Here is a 22,664-nt window from a genome sequence, read left to right as displayed (position 1 = left end):
ACCAGCGTTTCCCAGGACGGTGAATGGATGTGTAGATGAGAGGCCAGGGAGGGGCCGCAACAGTGCAACCCCCGGGAGAAGGGGGGAGGTTCCCCCGTAGCCTCCTGGCCACCGTTTTGGCTTCTCTTGAGCCTCCCTCTGCTGGGCTCTGCTGGGCTCTGCTGGCTCTTGGCCGGCTGGGAGGGCTCTCCTGCTTAGGACCACCTGCTCCCGGGACCAGGAGAGCAAGGACATCCGCTTGAGCAGGGGGTTGGACTAGAAGACCTCCGAGGTCCCTTCTCTTCTTAGATTCTGTCCTATTTGGCTGCTGAGCGTGGCTGACGGCTGGCTTAAGCAAAGGCCCGAGGCATCCCAGGTGGCCCACAAGGCCTGGGAGACCCTGAGGGGCCTGTAGCCTGGACCCTCACCTGGACCACAGCTGGGGGCAGCGTGGGTTGGGCCAGCACCCTCTGGGGCCTTCAGTCGGGCTCAGGTCGTATGAGGACACGGAATTGGTCCTTGTGGAAAGATTTTGCAGACGGGGGTGGGGGTGGGGTGCACAGGTGTGCTAAGGTTAAAGGTCCCAAAGCCAAATGCCATAGAAAAGAGGGTCACTGGAAAAGGGGGGGCTGCTGCTGCTCCCCCTCCCCAGCAAGGCATCAGAAACCTTCCCGGTTGCTGCCTAACAGCTGGCGGGCGGCTTCAGCAGAATGGAATGTGCAGCTGGTTCCAGCACATCTGGAGCTGCTAGTTGGAGGAGGAGGAGGGAGGGCTTTAGCACAGCTGCCTCCTCTGTTGGGCTCTTCCTGGTTCTGGGTCTGGCCCAGCGGTTCCTGCAATAGGGACCCCCTGGATCCTCTGCCGGTCATCCGAGGCCGAATGTCCCACGCAGCAGGAATCTTGCTTTTGGGAGCAGGCTGCCTGGGGGAGGCTGGGAGTGGAAGCCCCCCCCCCTCCCCGTTGTAAAGTCAAGACCACGGGAAGGCTGAAGACCACTTTCTAAGGCAGTGTTTCCCAACCTTGGCAACTTGAAGATGTCTGGACTTCAACTCCCAGAATTCCCCAGCCAGCATTCGCTGGCTGGGGAATTCTGGGAGTTGAAGTCCGGACATCTTCAAGTTGCCAAGGTTGGGAAACACTGTTCTAAGGATTCCACACCTGGAATCCTGCACCCAGTTCGGGTCACCACCTTGTGACCGAGATGTGGGGACTCTAGAAGGAGTGCAGAGAAGAGCAACCAGGATGATTAGGAAGCTGGAGGCTCAAACATACTAAGAACAGGAATTCTCGTTTAAGGAAAAGAAGGCATGAGGACAGTGTTTCTCAACCTTGGCGACTTTAAGCCCTGTGGACTTCAACTCCCAGAATGCCCCAGCCAGCACAGCCAGGGATCTTCCAATAGTTGAGGGGCTGCCCTAAAGAAGGGGGGGGCTCCACCTCTTCTCCAGAGCCCCTGAAGGCAACGGATGGAAAGTAATCAAGGAGAGAAGCAAACTGGGACTAAGGAGGAATTTCCTATCAGTGAGGACAATTCACCAGGGGAACCTCCTGCCTGCAGGCATCGAGGCTGCTCCGTCACTGGAGGCTTCCAAGAAGAGGCTGGGCCACCCTCTGGCTCAAATGGGACCGGAGAGCCATCGGTCTCCTGCTTGACCAGGGGGTTGGACTAGAAGACCTCTCCAACCCTGGTTTTCCTGTATTTTGGAAGATTGCCAGGTTTGGAGAGATTTCTCTGGGGTTTGGGGGACTAAGGGAGGCCACTCCACCCTCCGTGTCTGTGAGATCATTTCAGCACCAGGCCGAGCCAGCCTGGGAGGAAGCCTCTGCCGTCCTTCCCCTTCCATCCTCGCATGGCAGAGATGCCCTTCAGGCTGCCCGCTGGCGTCGCTCTTGCGAAGAAGGAAAGGAGGGGGCCTGGGCTGGGTTGGCAGCCCAGCAATACAATACAGCAGCAATACAATACAATAGCAGAGTTGGGAGGGACCCTGGAGGTCCTCTAGTCCAACCCCCTGCCTAGGAAGGAAACCCTATCCCGTTTCAGACCGATGGCACCGCCCACGTGGAAGATGCGGAGCCAGGGGGGCAGCCCTGGCAGACCCTCCTGCAGAGGGACGGTGGGCATTGCTTGCTTGGCAGCTGGATCTCCACCCTGGGTGTCCTCGGGGCAAACTGCCAGGGGCTGTTGATGCAGCTGGCACTTTGCCCAACTATAGTCGTCCTTCACTCACCACCATTCAGAGTTGCAGCAGCACTGAAAAAAATGGACTGCTAACAGTGTTTCAGGCTTACGACCAAGGTCACCTGATCAAAATCCAGACGCTTAGCACCTGACTCCTATTTATGACGGTCGCAGTGTCCCGGGGTCACCTGACCCTCTTTTGCGACCTTCGGATGACTCAAGAGGAAAGCGAGATTCACTTAAGAACCAGGCGTCTCACATAATAATTGCGGTGATTGCCTTAACAACGGCGGCAAGGCAGGTTGGAAAGTGGAGTAACCGTCTCGCTTCGCGATAGAAATCTGGGACTCGGTTGCGGCTGAAGTCAAGGGTGACCTCTCCCTGCCCCACACTGAAACTCCTTCTGGGCTCCCGGGGGCAGGAAGGGGGCCGGGGGGGGGCTTCTGCCACCTCCTAAAATCACCCAAGAGAAGAGGAAGAGGAGGAAGAAACCGCCGTGCTCCTCAGCCGTGTCCTTGGTCTGGTGGCCCCGGGTTCAAGGCGTCCTGGGCTGTGGGTTGGCTGGATGGCTGTTTATACAACCCAGGATTCGGCTCCAAGGGCTCAGCGTAGCCCCCTCCCCCTGTTCTGAGTCTTCTTCCCTTTCATCACCTTTCAGCCTCTTTGGAGGGTCCATGGTTGGCCCTGAGGAATTGGGGGGGGTCAGAGGCAGACCCGGAGGGAGGGGGATTTTGATGCAGATCCAGAGGAGGGCAGCTGGAGGCCCAAAGCTGATGGAGGAGCAGAAGAAGCCATGGATGGGGAGGGCTGGGTTGTGTGTGTGTAAGACCCCTCCCAGGTGCAAGATCAAAGGGATGGGGGGAAGTCAGGTGTGAAGGGGAGGGTGGTGAGGGAAAGGGCTCCCGGGGCTCCCGGATTGGAGGCAGGGGTCTCTGGCTGCCAGGGGGAGCTGCTCACCGGCGGCGTCTTTTCTTCCTGGGTTTCGTGGCTGCAGGCAAATCTGAAGAAATTTATGGACTATGTGCAGAGCCTGAGTGTGGAGAAGGTCAGCCGGTTGGTGGAGAAAGGACTGGACCCCAACTTTCATGACCCGGACACTGGAGGTGAGGTGGAGGGGGGCTGGGGGGGTCCTGGGAGTTGAAGGCCATGTATCTGCACGTCACCATAGTGGAGAAAGACCGCCTTAAGGGGAGCTTTGGGCCAAGGAGAGGTCCTGGGGCTTTCCCCTGTGTTCAAATCCTGCCTCCTAGAGTCTCTCCTGGGACCTTTTGCTGGCTTTATAGCACTTGGGGCATTGCACACCCTTTCGTTTCTGCCACGGGGCAGGCCTGAGTGAAGGGGGGTGAGGCGTTTGAGCCCTTTATACAGCCAAGTGTGATTAGGCGTGATTTTCTCCGGTGCAAAAGCTCTCACTGCACGTGCAAAATTGAAGAGCAGTAATGATAATAATAAAGATACCAATCAGAGGAGATAGTAGCAGAGGTGAGAAGGATCGTAGTTATACAGCCCTACTACGCAGGTAAATAGGCGTCAGACGGTGCTGTGGGAGGCTGTTTAGCAGAGCGACGGCACGGAGGAAAACACCTCGTCTTCGTGTCTAGTTGTTTGGCTGGGCGATGCCCTGGAGTGGCCTCCAGAGGGGTGGGGTCGGCACAGTTGATGCCCAGGGCCTGAGGGCTCCGTAGGTATTTTCCCAGCCCTCTTGGTGCCCTCTGCAATCTACGGGTCTTTGGGGGAAGGAAGGCTGCTTACGGTGGTTTCCTCTGCAGTCCGAACTCTCCGTCAAAGCCCCTCTCCTGCGTGGTTGCTGGGCCAAACCAGGCAGTTATGGAGGTGCAGATGGGGGAGCCCAGAATCCCTCAGCCAAACTGCATCAGCAGCTCCTGGGGCAGGTTGAACGGCCTGAGTTGGTGCAGGGAGAAGGTTCTGGTGGGCCAAGCCAAGGTTTCATTTCATCCGGGTTACTTCAGGAGGCAGCCGGAGAGGCCGGTTATGGCCCTTGAGGAAGTCACCCAGGCGAGGGGAAGGATTGGTCCAGTTGACGGGAGGGGGGCTGACGGAGACCCTCCAAAGATTCCCTGCTGAGAGCCGTCTCTCCCCCCTGTCCCCTCCCCTCCCCAGAATGCCCCCTGACCATGAGTGCCCAGCTGGAGTTCTGTGCCGAGATGATCAAAGCCTTGAAGAGCGGTGGTGCCCACTTGGACTTCCGAACCCGCGAAGGGATGACGGCTCTGCACAAGGCCGTCCGATGCCGGAATCACACTGCCCTGCGGGTGAGTCTCCGCTTGCCCCCCCAGAGCCTGGACAGCTGACCCTGGGCCCTGGAGGGGGCTGGGAGGGCAGGAGCTGCAGTGCTACAGGAGGAGAGCCAGAGACGGAGGCGCCCGGGAGCCCCTGCTGGCTCCCACGGAAGAAGCCGAGAGGGGGAAGGCCCCGAGTTCTCCGGTTGAGCCGTGGGCTCCTGGGTGCTCTCTGAGCCTGGGGGTTTTCTAGGGCAGTGTTTTTCAACCTTGGCAACTTGAAGATGTCTGGACTTCAACTCCCAGAATGGGAGTTGAAGTCCAGACATCTTCAAGTTGCCAAGGTTGAAAAACACTGTCCTAACCACTGCTGGGGAATTCTGGGAGTTGAAGTCCAGACATCTTCAAGTTGCCAAGGTTGAAAAACACTGTTCTAGGGAACGCCATCAGGGCCGGAAGGAAAAGGGGCTTTGTCCCAGGGTTGAAATTCAATTTTTTTTTACCGCTGCTTCTGTGGGCGGGGCTTGGTGGGCGTGGCAGGGGAAGGGTACTGCAAAATCCCCATTCCCCCATCCCCACTGTGGGGCCAGGCAGAGAGCTGGCATTGGCCGGTTCTCCGAACTACTCAACATTTTCAATTTCAATTTTTCAATTTTAATGGATTTGTATGCCGCCCAATCCCGAAGGACTCCGGGCGGCTTACATAAAAACAGTTTTAAAAAATATTAAAAGAATTTTGAAAATACAAAACAGAGCGGATTAAAAAAAGACACAACATGCACTCGATCTTAATGGGGCTGAAGCTCAATCAGAGATCAGCAGCCCCAGGCCTGCCGGAACAGCCAGGTCTTAACAGACTTTCGGAAGGCCAATTTCCGCTACCAGTTCTCCAGAACCTGTCAGAAGCTGCTGGATTTCAGTCCTGGTTTGTCCTCTGTGGGTCTATTGGTGTCGGTGCGGGTGGGAGTGTTAAAGCCACCTTCGAAGTCCCTCCTTGCCAGCAATCAACAGCCGGAGAAACAGAGATGGACACCAGGGTGAATACACCAGGCTAACAATCCAGCATTAAACCAGACCCCAGTCAAGGAACTGCCGATTCAGACAAACAAGCGGTCAACCTCAGCCTAACCAGACTGGCAGGGCAAACCCCTTGATGAGACCCCCCCCCCCATCCCTTCCGGCTCACGAAACGCCTGCAAGGAAACTGCCGAGCTCAGAGGGCACCAAGGAGGAAGCCGTCGTGTGGGGTCCACATACGCACATCTGACCACCTTCGCATTCTGCCCTGGGGGAGGCATCTTTGCCAACCCCCAAATGGGATCCAAAGGCATCGGCCGCAGTTCCTGGAAGCTTCTGTCCCAGGATCCAAATTGTGGGCCTGCCCAGGTGCCCCCAGCACCCCTCGGACCTTTGGCAGCCAGCCCTGGGGGTGGGGGAAGCCAGCGAGGGAGGGGCAGCCTGCCTGCCTGTGCCTGGGGGGGTGGGGGGTGGAGAGTCCGCCGGCCTTAAATAGGCCAGGATGATGGATGCCTCCGAGGGCTGCCATAAGAAGGGCCGGTGATGGATGGAAGCAGGCAGGGATAATAAACGGCAGCTGGGCGGATAGAGGGGAGAGTCTCCCCCGGTTGTATAAGGCAGTGTTTCTCAACCTTGGCAACTTGAAGATGTCTGGACTTCAACTCCCAGCATTCGCTGGCTGGGGAATTCTGGGAGTTGAAGTCCAGACATCTTCAAGTTGCCAAGGTTGAGAAACACTGGTATAAAGCACTTCTGGACAGGTCCATAAGGAAATGGGGGGGGGGGGGCTAGGTTGGTTGTAGGTGTGAGTGTTTTTATCCAGAGGGAGGGAGGAGCTTTATAAGGTGATAACCTGGATGATTTGCACTTTCCAGGGAGTGTGAGGTCATCTAGCCCAACCCCTGCTCAGGATGGATTCACTAGAGTCGGTCTCTGGAGGTTTTCAATCATCCCGTTCATGGTTCCTCCCAAAGGGGCTTTTCTTCCAAAAGACAAATGAACTTCCTTGGGTTTTTTTTTTTCCTTTGAAAACATTTTGCTTCTCATCTAAGAAGCTTCTTCAGTTCTAACTTCAGTTCTTCAGCTAGAACTGAAGAAGCTTCTCAGATGAGAAGTGAAAAGCTTTCAAAGGAAAAGAAATCCAAGAAAGCCCAGTTACAACGAAATTTTCACAAACTGACTACCTCCAACGCCAGGACCGCGTTGCTAAGACCATTCACTGGAAATTGTGCCAAAAAGTTTGGATTTGAGTACAGCAAAAACCCCTGGGACCATCAGGTTGAGGAGGTTTTAGAGAATGAGGAAGTCAAGATCTCGTGGGACTTCAGAATCCAGACTGACAGGCACTTGGCCCACAACACACCTGACATAGTAATAGTTGAGAAGAAAAAAAAGTATGGTTCATTGACATTGCAATACCTGGAGATGCATGGATTGAAGATAAACAGCAAGAAAAAAATCACAAAGTACCGGGACTTGCAAATTGAAGTTGAGCGACTGTGGGAAAAGAAATCGTGTGTTGTCCCGATTGTAATTGGAGCCCTTGGAGCAATACCTAAAGGGCTCCCTCTCTATTTGGAAATTCTAAATTTATCAGACTTGAACATTCTGATTCTACAACAAAACCTCCCTACTTGGAACAGCTTATAACCTCCGACGTTACCTTAACGGTTCCTAGGTCCTTGGTTAGGACTCGAGCTGTTGAGCTACCAACCAGCCTCAAAGGCTGTGAATCTCACCAAAGATTAACCACTTAATAATACAGCATTAGATTTATTTAATCAATCAATCAAAATAAATAAAAAATATGTGTATGTTTGAGTTTAAGGCAACCTGGCAGTGGGCATAGAGGGAGAAATCCCTTTGGGAAGGACAGCTCTGGCCCCCACCAGCCCACCCCTCCCCATCCTTTGTGGACTTCTTCTGCCCCCCCCCCCCGGATCGGCCAGGGATGCCCAGCCCTCCTGATGCCCCCTCCCCCCCCGTGGCTTCCTTTGCACAGACGCTGCTCGACCTGGGTGCCTCTACGGATTACAAGGACAGCCGGGGGCTGACCCCCCTGTACCACAGTGTCATGGTTGGGGGGGACCCCTACTGCTGCGAGCTCCTCCTGCACGACTACGCCAAGGTGGGCTGCATCGATGAGAACGGCTGGCAAGAGATCCACCAGGTGAGCCATGCCAGCGCCGGGTGCCAGTGGGGGGCGCAGAAGCTTAGTGGGGGTGGGGGGGGAAGCGAGTGGGCCCAGGTGGAAATGCCCCCAGCCCGTTTGCTGTGTGGCAGAGGGGCCTCTCTGAGAGGGAGGAGCCCAGGGCTGAATGCCCACCTGGCAGGGGAGGGGGGTGACTGGGAGACCACCCTGCAGTCCGTGTGTGTGCGGGGGGGGGGAAGCTTTAAAACAATGTGGGCATTCAGCCCTCCCCCCCACCACTTCTCCTGCCTCCGAATTCTACAGGTAGTCCTCTACTTACAACCGTTTGTTTAGTAACAAGGGCACTGAAAGAAGCAACCTATGACCATTTTTCACCCTTACGACCGTTGCCACATCCCTCTGGTCACGGGATCAAAACTCAGAGGCTTGGCAATTGACTCATATTTATGACGGTTGCGATGTGGCGTGATCCCCTTTTGTGACCTTCCGACCAGCAAAGTCACTAGGGAGGTCAGATTCACTTAACAACCGTCACTAACTTATCACGCGCAGTGATTCACTTAACAACGGTGGCAAGAAAGGTCATACAATGGGGGAAACTCACTTAACAGCCGTCTCGCTTAGCAGCAGACATTTCGGCCTCCGTTGTGGTCGTAAGTCCGGGACCGCCTGTGTTCTGGAGTCCTTGGCCAGAGCTGCTCTTCAGCTGCCTCGTCAGGGAGATCAATCTAACCAATAAATAAAATGGGGAGTAATTCGGAATTGGGGGAAGGGCCCAGTGGGCTCTGGGAAGGCAGCCTGGCTGGCGCCAGAGGGGACGGTGGGCACCATGGGGTTTGGAATCCAGAGTGGGAGCTGTAGCACAAGGGGGTGGCGGGCCTTGGAGGGGGCTGTGAGTGCGAGTCCCGCCTTCGTGTCTCCTGGGCAGGCTTGCCGCTACGGACACGTCCAGCACCTGGAGCACCTCCTCTTCTATGGGGCGGACATGACTGCCCAGAACGCCTCGGGAAACACTGCCCTGCACATCTGCGCCCTCTACAACCAGGTGAGCCACCCCACACACACACACACCCATGCACACCCCAGCCCCTCCCCTCCCCAGGGGCACTCAAGCATCACCAGGTGTCAAAGGAGCTGAGCAGGGGGGGTGGCTCAGCCTTCTGGGCTTGTTGGTCCTTCTGAAGATTCTGACCTGGCCCTGGATGAGGGGTTCGTCTGGCAGGAATCCTGGCCTCCCACCCTGGAGTCCATCCTCCACTCCTTTCTCCTTTCCTTCTTTTCCTCCCCGAAAGTTAACACCAAGTTCCATTGATTACTTTTCAATCCTGCTCCAAGGAAGGTGGACTTGGTGAAGGGAGGAGGGGGGGGTCAAATTCCCACCCCAGTGCTGCCCTTTTGGGCCTCCAGCCCTGGGGGGGGGGTGTCCTCTTGCAAGGGGTAACCGGAGGTAGCTCAGGGCTAGCCTGGGTTGGCTCCCTTGTCCGAATCCAGGAATTGGGACCACAAGGCCAACACCCTCCTCTGGGCTGAGGATGGAGGTGGGCTGGGGGAGAGGGCAGGAGAGCGGGGAGGGACCCTGCCCCGTCCTCCTGGGGTCACAGACTACAGGACTGGGGCCCAAAACCTCCCTCCTTTTCCCCACAATGCACGGGGAAGGTTGCAGCCAAGAAGGGAGGGAAGCCCTGGGGGGCCCCTCCAGAGCCACCCTTGGCTGAACTAGGCCAGAGACGCCGCCTCTCTGCCCAGCGCGAAGGAGCTCTGACGCTGCCCCTCTTTTCCCCGCCAGGAGAGCTGCGCCCGGGTTCTCCTCTTCCGGGGAGCCAGCAAGGATATCCGGAACTACAACAGCCAGACGGCCTTCCAGGTAGGAGCATTGGGGGGGGGGCGCTCTGGAAGAGGGACCCTTTTATGTGCTTTTAAATTGTTTGTATTGTCTGTTTGTCTTGGTCTTCTTTTTGTAATTTCCCCTCCCTTGGCTTTGTTCAGCCGCCCTGAGTCCCTTCGGGGAATAGGGCGGCCTATAAATTGAATAAAATCCAAAATCCAAATCTCTGCTCCCTCCTCTGACACAGGAGAGAGAGAAGGGGGGGGGTGAGAGACTTCAGAGGGGTGCAGAGGGTCTCCATCCCTCTCCTACCCAGGAATGCAAGAGAAGGAAGAGGCGGGGGCTGCTCACACCCACCCCTTTGAGGGGGCAGCACACCCTGGGAGGCCAAAGAATATCATGTATAGGTCAATCCCCCCCCCCCCTTGGCACCCCAGTCCATCGTCCAATTATAATTCACCCAACCGTCAGGTGGGAGATAACTTCAAAAAGCATCACCAGGATGGAATGCTGGGCAGTTAACCCTGGCGGGAAACTCCCTTCCTCCACATGCACAGATAGATGGTCAGGTCAGTGTCTAGAATCTTCCTCCAGCACATCATGATTCCCCTCCCAAATACCATGCCCCCCCCCCATTTCAATGGCAGCCAAAGCAGCAGCAAAGCAGAGGCTGGCAAGAACGTTCCCCTTCCGCCCCCTGCCCCACCCCTGGTGGCCAACTGCTTCAACAGGAGCCAGCTGTGTGTAGCAGCTGCCAAAAAAGCCAACACAGTTCTAGGCTGCATCAACAGAGGGAGAGAATCAAGATCACCTGAAGGGTTAATACCACTTTATAAGGCCTTGGTAAAAGCCACACTTGGAATACGGCATTTTGGTCGCCATGATGTAGAAAAGATGTGGGGACTCTGGAAAGAGTGCAGAGAAGAGCAAGAAAGAGGATTAGGGGAGTGGAGGCTGAAACATAGGAAGAAGAATTGCAGGAACTGGGTATGTTTAGTCTAATGGGGGGGGGAAGGACTAGGACCCTAGGAGTGACAGGAGAGCAGTGTTCTGATATTTAGCAATAGCAGTTAGACTTATATACCTCTTCATAGGGCTTTCAGCCCCCTCTAAGCGGTTTACAGAGTCAGCATATCGCCCCCAACAACAATCCGGGTCCTCATTTTACCCACCTCGGAAGGATGGAAGGCTGAGTCAACCCTGAGCCGCTGAGATTTGAACCGCCGAACTGCAGAACTGCAGTCAGCTGAAGTGGCCTGCAGTGCTGCATTTAACCACTGCGCCACCTCGGCTCATTTGAGGGGCTGCCACAGAGAAGAGGGGAGTCCACCTATTTTCCAAAGCCCCTGAAGGCAAGAGATGCAACAATGGACGGAAACTAATCAAAGAGAGAAGCCACCTGGAACTAAGGAGAAACGTTCCTAAGAGGGAGGACAGTTAACCAGTGGGACAGAAGTTGCCTTAAAAGGTTGGAGGGGGGAGGGGCTCCATCCCTGGAGGTTTTTAAAGAAGAGACTGGACAGCCACTTGTCTGAAATGGCACAGGGTCTCCTGCCTGAGTGGGGGGCGGGTTGGACTAGAAGACCTCGCAGGCCCCCTCCCACTGTTGTCCTGTCATTGAAGTGGGATTCAGCTGCTCTATCAAACCATGGAGCAAGACTTGCCCCAGAGAAGGACCCGGGCCGTTTGGGATCGGGGCTCTCTCTTCTTGACCAAACCCGTTTCCAGGGGCCCCGGAGTCCCCTTGGGCTCTTCCTCCCGTCCCCTTGAAGCCCTGCTACTGGCACGAGCCCCCTCCCCCCACCTGTCTGGGCCCAGGTAAGGCAGCCGCTTCGTGATTTGTCCACTTGGAGAGCTGCATTTCGCGCCCTTCGGTATCCATTACATACTTCAAGTCAGAAAGAGGCGTCTTGGATCAGTTGCAGTTCCAGGCCTGGGGAGGGGGGGGATGAGACCCCTGCCAGAGCCCCCTGTCCTCTGCCCGAAAGTCCTCAGGGAAAAGGCGGAGTCTCCGGACGGTGTCTCCTCTGGGGCCCAGGGAGGGGGACACACCAGGAGGAGCACCCCGAGCAGCCCCGAATCCCTCCCCCTGGTGCGGAGCTGGAGAAGGGGAGCCGTGTGGGGCCAGCTCAGCCTCCCCGCTGCCCCTTCTCCCCTTCTGCTTGGACCCACAGCTGGGTTGGCAAGACTTCAATCGGCTTCTTTATTGCTCTGTGCTTCTTTTACGGGAATCTTCCCAGATGAGCAGTTTGCTCCGGGGGCCCCATTGCATAAGGTTGAAGGGCACTGAAAGGGGGCCAGACGTCACCCTCATCTCCCCACGTAGGGAAGGCAGCCTAAGTCCCCGTTTGACTCCTCCACCAGGCTCCCTCTCTCTCCAGCCCCATCTGCCAGCCTTCTCCACCACACGGCTGTGCGATCTCTAGGAGAGGGGCATCGGGGCACAGAGGGCATCCCAACTGCCCCAACTGAATTGTGTAGCTTCCACTTGCTGGTGGGGTGGGCGACTGAATTCTGCCTCTTCCGGACCCCCATCTGAAGTGGGCCTCGGAGATGTCAGAGTCTCCCCAGCCTGAGGGGGGGGCCTGGAGCTGCTTCTTTCTTCCCCCCTGAATAAAAGCACAGGGAGGAGTGTAGGCCGAGCCCCGGTATCCTTGGCAAGGGGGCTGAATGGGGCACGCAAGGGTCCCTGGCCCTTTTCTCCTGAGCCCACCGGGCATCCCTCCCAAGGGGCCAAGAACCCCCTTCACCATGCCCGGCTCTTCCTGGGCTTGGCAGCTGGGGCGGAGCGCGTCCATCCCTCTCTCCTTGTAAGAAGTCAAAGGGCCTACTTCGCAGGGCTGTTGTGAGGCAGAGTGGCCCTCGAAGAACTCTTTGTGGTCAGCAGCCAACCGGCTCCTCTTTGCTTGCAGGTGGCCATCATTGCGGGCAACTTTGAACTGGCGGAAATCATCAAAACCCACAAAGAGTCCGATGTTGGTAAGTGTGTGACCTTTGGCCTTTTGTAGGGCCTGGAAGCCCCGGCCAGGGGGGGGGGTGTCTCTCTAAGGGTCGGCCTCTGGGTCCTCATTTGAGCGACCTCGGAAGGATGGAAGGTCGACCCAATCTTGAGCTGGTCAGGATCGAACTGCTGAGTGCGGGCAGAGTCAGCCTGCCATGTCACTCTCTAAGGCTCCCCAGCCACTGGGTAAGTCCAGGTCCAGTGGCTTGACTTCAGCCAGAGCATTGGCCGGTTGGCCAGCCTGCCCTCCTTCCTGCCAATCCTGGGTGCCCACACCTGGCACGCCGGCTGGGAAAAGAGGCACCTGGAGGGCAGCTAAGCCCCCCCCCCCCCCCGCATGGCACGGCTGCAGATTCTCTCCCAGCCGCCCTGCAGCCCCAGGCACGGAATCAGGGGCTGAACTCGGGGGCTGCTGGGGGAGTCCTGAAGGGGGGGGGAGAAAGGGGGCTGCCAGGTTTGGGGGAGCAGCCAGGCAGCTGATCCTGAGGTGGCAGCCGGGAGGCGGCGTTTTGAGAGGAACCAATTATATTGATGTCCCCACACGGTGTATGTAATTGTATGATTTGTTACAGTTTAATTAACGACATCGCCCAGAAATGACAGCAAGGGTTTCTTCCTTAATTGGCTTCTCTGCCTTTGGGCTCCCTTGGAAAAAGGATCTCATTCGAAACGGGATCAGCAGAGGATCTGGGAACAGGAGGGGTGCGCTCCCCGCCCCCTGCCCCCAGCCTGACATGGGCTACCGAAAGGACAGGATAAGAAGGGGGGACCGTGGAGGTCTTCTAGTCCAGCCCCTGCTCCATCAGGAGGGCCTACCCTGTCTCAGACAAGTGTCCCATCTCTTCTTCAAAAGAGAGTTTGAAGGGCACGGGAGAAAGTCCCCACATTGAGGCAGGGGGGGGGGCTTCCCCAGTGCTGCGGCTGGCAGGGCTCAGGGGCTCCACGGAGCCCCAAAGAAACAAGGGCAAAGCCTGACCCCCCCCCTCCAGCCCTTTGGAGATGCCAGGAGCCCTGGGGCCCCAGATACACGGGGTCCCTGCTGAGGGGAGGGGGCTCCAAGGGAAAAGGGTCTCAGGGCCAGGAAGAGGGCAGCCGGGGAGACCAGGGAATCGGAGACAGGGAGGAAGGTACTGTGGAGATCATCTAGTCCACTCTCTTCCTAGGGCAGAACCACACACACCCGCAGTGCCCTATGGGTTTTCACAGCCTGGATCTGGGGCCCTGCCCCTAGGAAGCCCCCCCCCCACCTCTTGCCTCTGGGTAAAGCCTGGGATGCCACCTGCACCTTCGCCCTGGATGTCCTTGAACTGGGCCTTTGAAGGCTCTTTGTTCTTTTAAAATGTCCTTTAAGATCTTAATTGCAGCACAGGTGGTCCTCGACATACAACAGTTCATTTAGTGACCAAAGTTACAACGGCACTGAAAAAAGGGACCTGTGACCATTTTTCGCACGTATGACCGTTGCAGCCCCCCCCCCCCCCCGTGGTCACGTGATCAAAATTCAGACGCTCGGCCACTGACTCACATTTATGACAGTGCGCGTGTCCCGGGGTCCCGGGATCCCCTTTTGCGACCTCCTGACAAGCAACGTCAGTGGGGGGAAACAGATTCACTTAACGACCATGTCACTAACTTAACAACTGCAACAATTCACTTAACAATTGTGGCAAGAAAGGTTGTAAAATGGGGCAAAACTCCCTTCGCCAAGGTTTCACTTAGCAACAGAAACGTTGTGCTCAATTCTGCCGTAAGTGGGGGACGACCTGGATGTGTTCCTGAATTGAGAGCCGCCCAAATTCGTTTGCTGAGCTGAGCGGCTCTCGGAATGAAATAAATCCAAAACCAGTAAATGAATAAATTCCTCCTGTGGTTTTGGGGCTGGGGGGACCGTTCGGGCGTTGCTCCCTCCACCCCTTTTTGCTCTGGGGGAAACTCTCCAAAGGGGCCTCCAGAGCCAGCGGAGGAGAGCAGGGCGGCCCTGTCCTTGGGGGGGGGAAGGGGGGGGCTCTTGGCTGCGGCCTGCCAGAGAAACCAATTAAGGAAGAAAATCTTGCCGCCGTTGCTGGGTCAGATGGCTAATTAAAGCGTAACCAATCATACAAACAACCATGAAGGGATGTCAATTTAATTGGCTGCTATCAAGATTAACAGGACATCTGAAATCAATGCTGGTCATTAGAGGAAGCCAGAACTCCTGGCTGGGAAGGGCTTTAAAATCTGAGGAAGGGGGATGAGGTGGAATTTGAAATGGTAGGAATGTTATCTCCAGATGAGGACGGATTATTCTAGATTATCCGTTCCAGTCTGGATTCAGCTCAAGACCTGCTCCAAAGGCCTTTCCCTTGACTTCCCTTCCTTTTCTTCCCCTTCCTCCTTCCCTTCCCTTTCTCCTTTCTTTTCTCCTTCCCTTCCTTTTCTTCCCCTTCCTCCTTCCCTTCCCCTTCTCCATTCCTGTCCTCTCCTTCCCTTCCTTTTCTTGCCCTTCCTCTTTTCCTCCCCCTCCCCTCCCCCCTCCTTTCTCTTCCTTTCCTCTCTCCCTTTTTCCTCCCTTCCATTTGATACGCCTGCCCCGTGACTCTGGGCAGCTATTAAAACCACAAAAGGCAAATAAAATTAACCACAATGCAATGAAGCCAAGTGGCTTCGGGGACATCCTTCAATTCTACATAAAACCAGCGTCACCTTAACATTCCAGCTCCTTGCCAGGGGCAAAACCATGAGATCAAAAGCTTTTTTGGGAGACCACTGCCCAAATGAATGGCTGGTAGGCCTGAGATGGGTAAATTCAGCCCTGGGGGTCTCATTCGAAATCTCAGCTGCCTTCGCCACCATCCGTCGTAGACTCTGGAGGTTGGAAGGGGGAGGGCAGTAGTAATTCTTCTCCTTCCTCCTCCTGGGAGTAGATGGAGGACCACCGGTCGGAGGTGACCAGATGGAGGGGTCAAACACGCCACAAGTCACGAGTCCCTTCACACTCAGGAGAGATCTGTGTCCAGCCCACCTCATTTCCCTTCCCGGTCAGTTGGGCAGATTCTTAATAGAAAACTTAAGATTGCACTTAATCTTTAGACTCCTCTGAACAGCCCCAACCTCCTGCTTTCCTGGCAGTCTGAACCACCTGCTCCCAGGAGGGTGGACTGATCAGAGTGCCCTGCTCCCTCCCTCCCTCCCTCCCTCCCACCCACACACCTCCACCCCACACGCATCTCCACGCCCATCAACCCAGGGCCAGGCATCCTAAGTACGTGGGGATTCCAGCCCCACCTCTGGACCCTGCGCCAAGGAAGCGATGCAGCCGGGGGGGGGGGGGGCAGAAGGGATCAGGCTGTGCCAGCTCAGCCTTAGCAATTTGGGGCAGCTGGCTTCGGATGCCAACTGGGGCCATGGATGTCTTCCATCTGGGGTTCTGGATGGGCCCCTTGGAGTCCACTGGCTCCTCCTGGACCCACGGATCGTCCTGCTTGAGAGGGAGGTGGCCTCCATGGCCGGGAAGCCCTCTGCCCACGTCTCTGCTGTGGCAATAGTGCCCACTCCTGGATCAGGAAGCCCTGCTCCCTTGGTGCCTCTCCCTAGGACCCCCGGAAGTCCTTGACTTAGAACAGTTGCTTTAGTGTCCCAAAGGTGCTTTTTTTCAGGAGGCAACTGGACTTTCCGGTTTTTTTCCTTTTGAAGAGGCTTCGCTTCTCATCCAAGGAGCTTCCTCAGTTCTGACTGGTTGATGGGGAATGGGGGGATTGACAGTCCTTGCAGACAGCTGGTCGTTTGCATCCTTCGAGAGGGTCGACCTACCTGGCCCAAGGGGTAGCTATCGCCACCGTCTCCCCCCAGCCTCTGTCTATCCGGTAGGATTCACCAGGGAGAGACCCCTTGAAGGCACGTTATCCTCAGCCCCCCACCCCCCATGGGCCTTTTCTTTTCTGCCCCCCCCCCCCCACAGACACCCTCCTTTGAGATCCCCAAAGTGCTTTTTCCAAAAGGCAACTGGACTTCCTTGGGGTTTTTTTTTTCCTTGAAAAGTTTCGCTTCTCATCTAAGAAGCTTCTTCAGTTCTGAATTGAACTGAAGAAGAAGAAGAACTGAAGAAGCAGCTTCCTGGAGCATTTTCAAGGTGGGGGGGGGGGGAGACCCAAGAAAGTCCAGCCTGCCTTTTGGAAAAAGCACCTTTGGGACAACCATGACCCGGATGGACGATGGACGAACCTCTCCTCCTGTGGGATTGCAGCCCACCTGCCTCAGGACAGACAGACAGACAGACACACCCTATAAGGCAGTGTTTCTCAACCTTGGCGACTTTCAGTCCTGTGGACTTCAACTCCCAGAATCCCCCAGCCAGCATAGCTGGCTGGGGGATTCTGGGAGTTGAAGTCCACAGGACTGAAAGTCGCCAAGGTTGAGAAACACTGCTATATAAGGAACGGGGGCCTCTTCCCTCCTTGCAGTACAGAAAGGCTCCTGCTGTTTTCCAGAGGGGGGGATGAGCCCTTCGCGCTGCCTCCTGTGATGATAATTTATGGCTTTAATCTTCCTCATTTCCCGATTAGCGTCTGCACGGCTGACATCCATTCACCAGGGAAGCCAAACAAATAATCGATGCTTTTTAATGCCTTTGGAGAAAGGGGGGCCTTTGAAATGCAAATCGCTTTTGCCAGGTTTTATTTAAACAGAAAGGGGGGGGAGCCTTACTCCATGCAGGTAGTCCTTGGCTTACAACATTTCACTTAGTGACCTTCCAAATTACAACGGCACTGAAATAGGGGACTTGTGGCTCTTTTTTAACCCTTACGACCGCATGGTCAGATGATCAAACTTTGGATGGCTTGGCAGCTGACTCAGATTTATGACCTGATCCCCTTTTGCGACCTTCAGACGATCAAAACTCCACAGGGAAGCCAGATTCATTTAATAACCGTGTCCCTAAACTACTACAGCGATTCGTTTAATGACAGTAGCAAGAAAGGTTGTAAAATGGGGCAAAACCCACCTAAGAAACACCTCGCTTAGCAACAGAAATGTTGGGCTCGATTGTGGTCCTACGTTGAGGGCTACCGGTGAAGTGACGGCCTGTCAGATGCTGCCGAACTACAGCGCCCAGCAGCCTCCGCCAGTATGGCACAGGATGCTGGGAGCGGAGGTGACAGCAATAGCAATAGCAATAGCAATAGCAGTAGACTTATATACCGCTTCATAGGGCTTTCAGGCCTCTCTAAGCGGTTTACAGAGAGTCAGCATATTGCCCCCAACAACAATCCGGGTCCTCATTTTACCCACCTCGGAAGGATGGAAGGCTGAGTCAACCCTGAGCCGGTGGGATTTGAACCGCTGAACTGCTGATCTAGCAGTAGCCTGCAGTGCTGCATTTAACCACTGCGCCACCTTGGCTCTAAGATTTCCCTCCAAAGAGATGGGATTCCATGCAGAACCTGCAAGAACTAAAACTAGAGTCACTTCTGAATGCTGGTGTTTTCTGGATGTTCACATACTTCTAGGACAGGGGGTCGAAATGGGGGGGGGGGTGCTCTCTGAGCCGGGTGGCTTTCTTGCAGCCGTTTCATGGGCCAAACTAGGTAACGTCATCAGTGCTAGTAAGGAGCGGGGATAATAGATAAACATCAACTGAGAGCAAGCCCCACTTCCCACCAGAACTGCTGACGTTACCTAGTTGGGCCATGAAGCTGAGAGTAAAGGGAGTCGGGGAGTCCAGGCCGCCAACAGACCAGGAGTTTCAGGGGGCTGCTTTGATTTGGACCCATCCCACCCACAGCACCTCCGAAGCCCCACCAAGCAGGCATTGGGACCACCCCCCTCCTTTAAAGAGACCAACGTTTCTGACCCTTGGAATCCCAGAGTTTGAAGCCAGCACACAGGAGGGCAAGAATATAGTATAAGAGTAGGAAGGGAGCTTGGAGGTCATCTAGTCCAGCCCCCTAGTCAAGCTGGAGACCCTCTGCCGTTCCCCATAAATGGCTGTCCAACCTTTTCTTTAAAACCTTTTAAAGGTTGGAGAAACCTCCTTTTAAAGATTTGGCTGCGATTTGGGGGCATTCAGAAGGCTGGGGGGGAAGGGGGCCAACGGGAGCCAAAAACCTTCCCACCGGCAAAAGGGGCTCCGGGGGTTTCTTGGCACAAGCCAGCTGGGGGGGGGGGGGGTTTAGGCGGTTAGAAAGTCAGCAGCGCAGACCTAAAGCTGCAGCCGTCCCTTAAGGGCAGGGCGGGGGTCCCAATCCCCGGTCCCTGGACTGACACTGATCCGGGAAGCCACAGTCCGGGCCGCGCGAGCAAGCCAAGCCCCATCCGGGGGGGTGCAGGCAGCAGGCGAAACCCCGTCCCCTCCGACCCACGGAAAAAACTCTCCACGGAACCGGTCCCTGGTGCCCAGGAGGTTCCCCACCCCACCCCCTCCCTTACGGGGCTGCCGGCTGCCTTGAGTGAAGCCGGGGGAGTGGGGGTCTCGGAAAGGGGGCCTGGGCCCCCAAGTGAGAACCGGGAGGCGTCTCCGGGTCCCGCCATCCTCCCCTGCCTCCCAGCGTCTTTTCTGCTGGGGTGGGCAGGTGGGCGGGGAAAGGTTCCTCCTGGGATGGAGGGGTGGGGGGCTGGGCTGCTTCTCTGGGGCGGGAGCAGCAGAGCCCCAACTTCTGGCAACCCCCCCTCCCACCCAGCTCCCACGTCCCAGCTGCTCTGCGCCCCCAGCACAGCCCCGTCCTGCCCGGGAGGTTTTCTTCCCGCGTGAAGTCAAAGCGCCTCGCAGCCCTGAAGTCCACCGGAGCGCGTTACGAATGGAATAGATTAACAGAGTTGGAAGGGGTCTTGGAGGTCAGCTAGTCCAACCCCCGCCAGGCAGACCGGGCACGGTTTCTGACGGACGGCCGTCCAGTCTCTTCCGGAGAGCTTCCAGGACCTCGGGAGGGAAGCGTTGTGGGGTTTGTGGTTGTGGTCCGGCCGTGCTAACCGCCCCCCCCTCTGTCTCTCTCTCCCGCAGTGCCTTTCCGCGAGACCCCCAGCTACACCAAGCGGCGGCGGCTGATGGGGGCGGCCGGGCTCTCCTCCCCGCGCCTGCTCCAGCGCTCGGCCAGCGACAACAACCTGAAGGCGGAGAGCCGGCCGTCCTACTCGCCGGCGCCCTCGCTCCGCGGCCTCCCCCCGCAGCTGCTGGCCCAGATGCGGGAAGCGGCGGGCGAGGCCGGGCCCCGCGGCGCCCACAGCCGCTCCCCGTCGCTGCAGCGCGTGCGGGAGGAGAAGGAGGCCGACGCGCCCTCCCTGCGCAGGAGCAGCCGCGCCAAGCCCAGGTGAGCCGCCGGACGCGACGGGGGGGGGGGACGCGCTCTGCCCTCGGCGCCGCTGGGTCGCCTCCTCTGACCGGTTGTGAAGTCTGCGTCCCTTCGGGGGTTTTAATCTGCCTTTATAAGTAACTCCTGGCTGCGAAGAACATGCGTGCATCTCCTTTCTCCTCTTTCCCCTCCACAACGACCCCGTGGAGTTGGTTGGCGTGAGAGAGACGCTTTCATGGTTAAGGCTGGACCTCGGCCCAACGTCACCCAGCTGGCTTCCATGCCTGAGGCAGGACTAGAACTCACAGCCTTCCCGTTTCTAGGCCAGCCCCACTCCCACAGCACTGGTTTTAATGACTGGCTGCCTCCGTGATTCTTTCTCCCTGGTCCTGCATGGGAAGGACTCAACCTCTGAGCCAGGAAGGCCCCCCTCTCTTTGGCCCCCAGGTGGGTTGCAAGGGAGGACTGTTCCCGTAACATCTGGAGTGGGCGGCCCCAAGCAGAGACACCACCGTGATTCCGAAGGGTGCCACCCTCTCCGGACGCTTGGACTGGAGCACAGGAGGCCCTTTCCTGGTGGGTCGGCGGTGCCTGGGCTTCATCCTGCTTAGTTGCTTAAAGCGGGGGTTGTTTGCCGGGGGGGGGGGTTCAGCCTCTTCTGCCTGTGCAGAGCTGCGGCTGCTTCGCCCTGCTGGGCAGAAGGAAGCTGGAAGATCTGCCTGAACCTCGAGGAGCAAAGATGTCGTTTCAACCTATGAAACCTTCGCACCAGGTTCCTGGCTGTTTCCTTCTCCTTAAGCATTTCTCCATTCACAGGGGGGGGGGGGGGTTGCTGACTGGCTGAAGGTAGCTGGAGGCAACAGTCAATCTTGGTTCGCGCTTCAGCCCCCAGCCACCCACCTGGGCACCTTCCCCAACCAGAGCTTTGGCGTTCTGGGAATCCCACCGACTCCCTCCTCCTGGAGTTCTGGGGTGCTGGAGGGAGCCGGCTGGACCCCCAGTTCCCTCCCGCAGGCAGGGCTGCTTGGACGCCTAGCTGAGGTGCTGTTGGTTTGAGGGTGGATTCTGGAAGACGGGGGAGGATTCCCAGGGGCTTTGGGGGAGGATGGGGGGATTCCACCCCACTTCTAGCAAGAGGACCCGGTTTTCTGGAAAGGAGCTCCAGATGGGAGGAGGCCCTTTGGGTCCTGTGGATGAGTGGCAAGTGGCATGGTGTATCCCACTGACGCATTTTGTTTGGGGCCGCCTCACCCACGGGGGTCTTCAAGGGATGCCCCTCTTGCGCAAAGGCCATTCTGGCAGAGCCCCCGTCTCTCCTCCTCCTCCTCCTCCTGAGAGGCTTCTCTCATTTCAGGTTCTTCAGAGGCGTTTGGGTGTAACGCCTCCAGTCCGGGGGGGGGGGGGAAGCGATGAGCTCATTTTCTTGGAGGGGGCAGCTGGGTCAGAGTTTCTGCCTTTTTTGTTTTATTTATGTATCCAATTTCTGCAGCTGCCCATCACAATCAATGACTCCGGGCAGTTTACAGTTCCAAATAAAATACGGCAATTAAAAGACTGAAATCGTTTTGAAACCGTCCAAAGCAAATATCCGTAGCGCAGCTGGTCAGGCACAAAAGATCAGATCTGCTTGCGAAGGTTCAGTCGGAGGGATTGGCTGCTAAAAGCCTCTGCGGAGGAACCTTCCCCACTAGCGCTCGGCCCCTGCCGGGGGTCAGAGGAGGGCAGTGGAAGCTGAGGTTGCTTGTGGCTACGAGGGGATTCTGGGCCGATTCCTCCTTCAGCTCCACCCCTGGATTCGGCCATCGCTTCTCCTACAGCAGCCCAGGGACTCGGCCTGCTAGCAATAAAGCCGGGAAACGGGGAGCCTGGACGTTCTCACAGCACTGCGAGACTTCGATGTTCAGCAGAGGGATGGCCCAAGGGGAAAACGTCTCCCTGTGTCTTGTGCAAGGCCCTGTAGCGCCATCCTGAGGAGAGGGAGCAGATGATGGCAGGGATACAAGGAGCCTAAGTCTCTCCTCCGCCCTCCTTCTGACCCACGCAATATACAGTTTTCCCTGGTCTCCTTTGACTGGTGGATGAGACCCTCAGCCCAGGGGGAGCTAGGCAAAGAACCCCCCAACCAGAGGGAACCATCAGAAGAGAAATGGATCTGCCCAGGCAAGGGCCGCAATGCTCCAGCTCACACCCCTGCGGGTGAAGGTTGGCAGGCCCTGCGCCCCTTGGCTGATTCCCAAGTCTGGGCTGCACATTTCTTCCCGTGTCTGTGGATCAAACTCTCTCCAGAAGAGCCTCTGTTTATAGACGATGGGGGGTTTCTCCCCAAGTAAGAAAACATTTTGAAGAAACACCTCAGCCCTTGATGGAGAGAGGGGAGGGGGAGACGCGAAAGGAAGGGCGAAAGCTGCCTTTGGAAGGAGCAGGAGGCAGCAACTGTAGGCAAAGCAGAGCCTGGAGCCGGAGTCAAAAGAGGAACCAGCCTAGAATCTCTCCGTAGCCACAAACGTACCAAAGCCAACCCAGCGTGAGTCCCTTGGACCCTTATCTGACTCCAAGCAGCTGTTGACTGCTTTAGTTGGGATAAATCAGTTCAGTTGGACTTTCGGGTGGGGTTCCTGGCCTTTTGCTCATGGCCGGATCTGCTTTGTGTGCTGGGCTGGCTGAGTGGGGAGCCGCTAAAAGGGATCCAGTTAGATGGATTTTCCCGGCTTCCGGACCTGAGACCGCCTCTCTTCTGGGGCTTCCCCAGCCCCCCCCCTTCTCCTTCTCCTCTCGAGGCTCCCCTGTTCCCACCTCCTCTCTTCCTGGCTGGAGCCCTCCTGCCTCCCTTCTTCCCTCCCTCTAGCCCCCTCCTCCTCCCCTCCCCACCCCTGCATGGCTAACGGGCCAAGGAGGATGGGGCTGCCTCCAGTGGCCAGGGGAAGGGGAGGCCCAGCCACAGGCGGCCATGAGAAGGGAAGTGGGAGGGGGGATGCCCTGTGCTGCCTGGTCAAAGTAGGAAAGGAC

At 56.9% G+C, this 22,664-nt stretch overlaps 1 protein-coding gene across 2 annotated transcripts in view; it reads left to right on the top strand.

Annotated features, from left to right (window-relative positions):
* The window catches only part of SHANK3 (SH3 and multiple ankyrin repeat domains 3), a 217,480-nt gene that overhangs the window by 57,422 nt on the left and 137,394 nt on the right, over positions 1-22,664 (top strand). For both annotated transcript variants that reach the window (XM_087722598.1, XM_087722599.1), the window contains exons 4-10: positions 3,153-3,261; positions 4,280-4,431; positions 7,418-7,585; positions 8,496-8,612; positions 9,354-9,431; positions 12,305-12,371; positions 19,370-19,676. In XM_087722598.1, coding sequence (XP_087578724.1) covers positions 3,153-3,261; positions 4,280-4,431; positions 7,418-7,585; positions 8,496-8,612; positions 9,354-9,431; positions 12,305-12,371; positions 19,370-19,676 — 998 coding nt within the window. The remainder of the gene's footprint in view (positions 1-3,152; positions 3,262-4,279; positions 4,432-7,417; positions 7,586-8,495; positions 8,613-9,353; positions 9,432-12,304; positions 12,372-19,369; positions 19,677-22,664) is intronic.

The sequence above is a fragment of the Thamnophis sirtalis genome, unplaced genomic scaffold, assembly GCF_051295495.1.
Source record: "Thamnophis sirtalis isolate CommonGarterSnake01/CBP01778 unplaced genomic scaffold, rThaSir2_p1.2 scaffold_9, whole genome shotgun sequence".
In the NCBI taxonomy this organism is placed as follows: Eukaryota; Metazoa; Chordata; class Lepidosauria; order Squamata; family Natricidae; genus Thamnophis; species Thamnophis sirtalis.
Note: the sequence above shows the minus strand (reverse complement) of the source record. Positions and strands in the feature narration are given on the sequence as shown.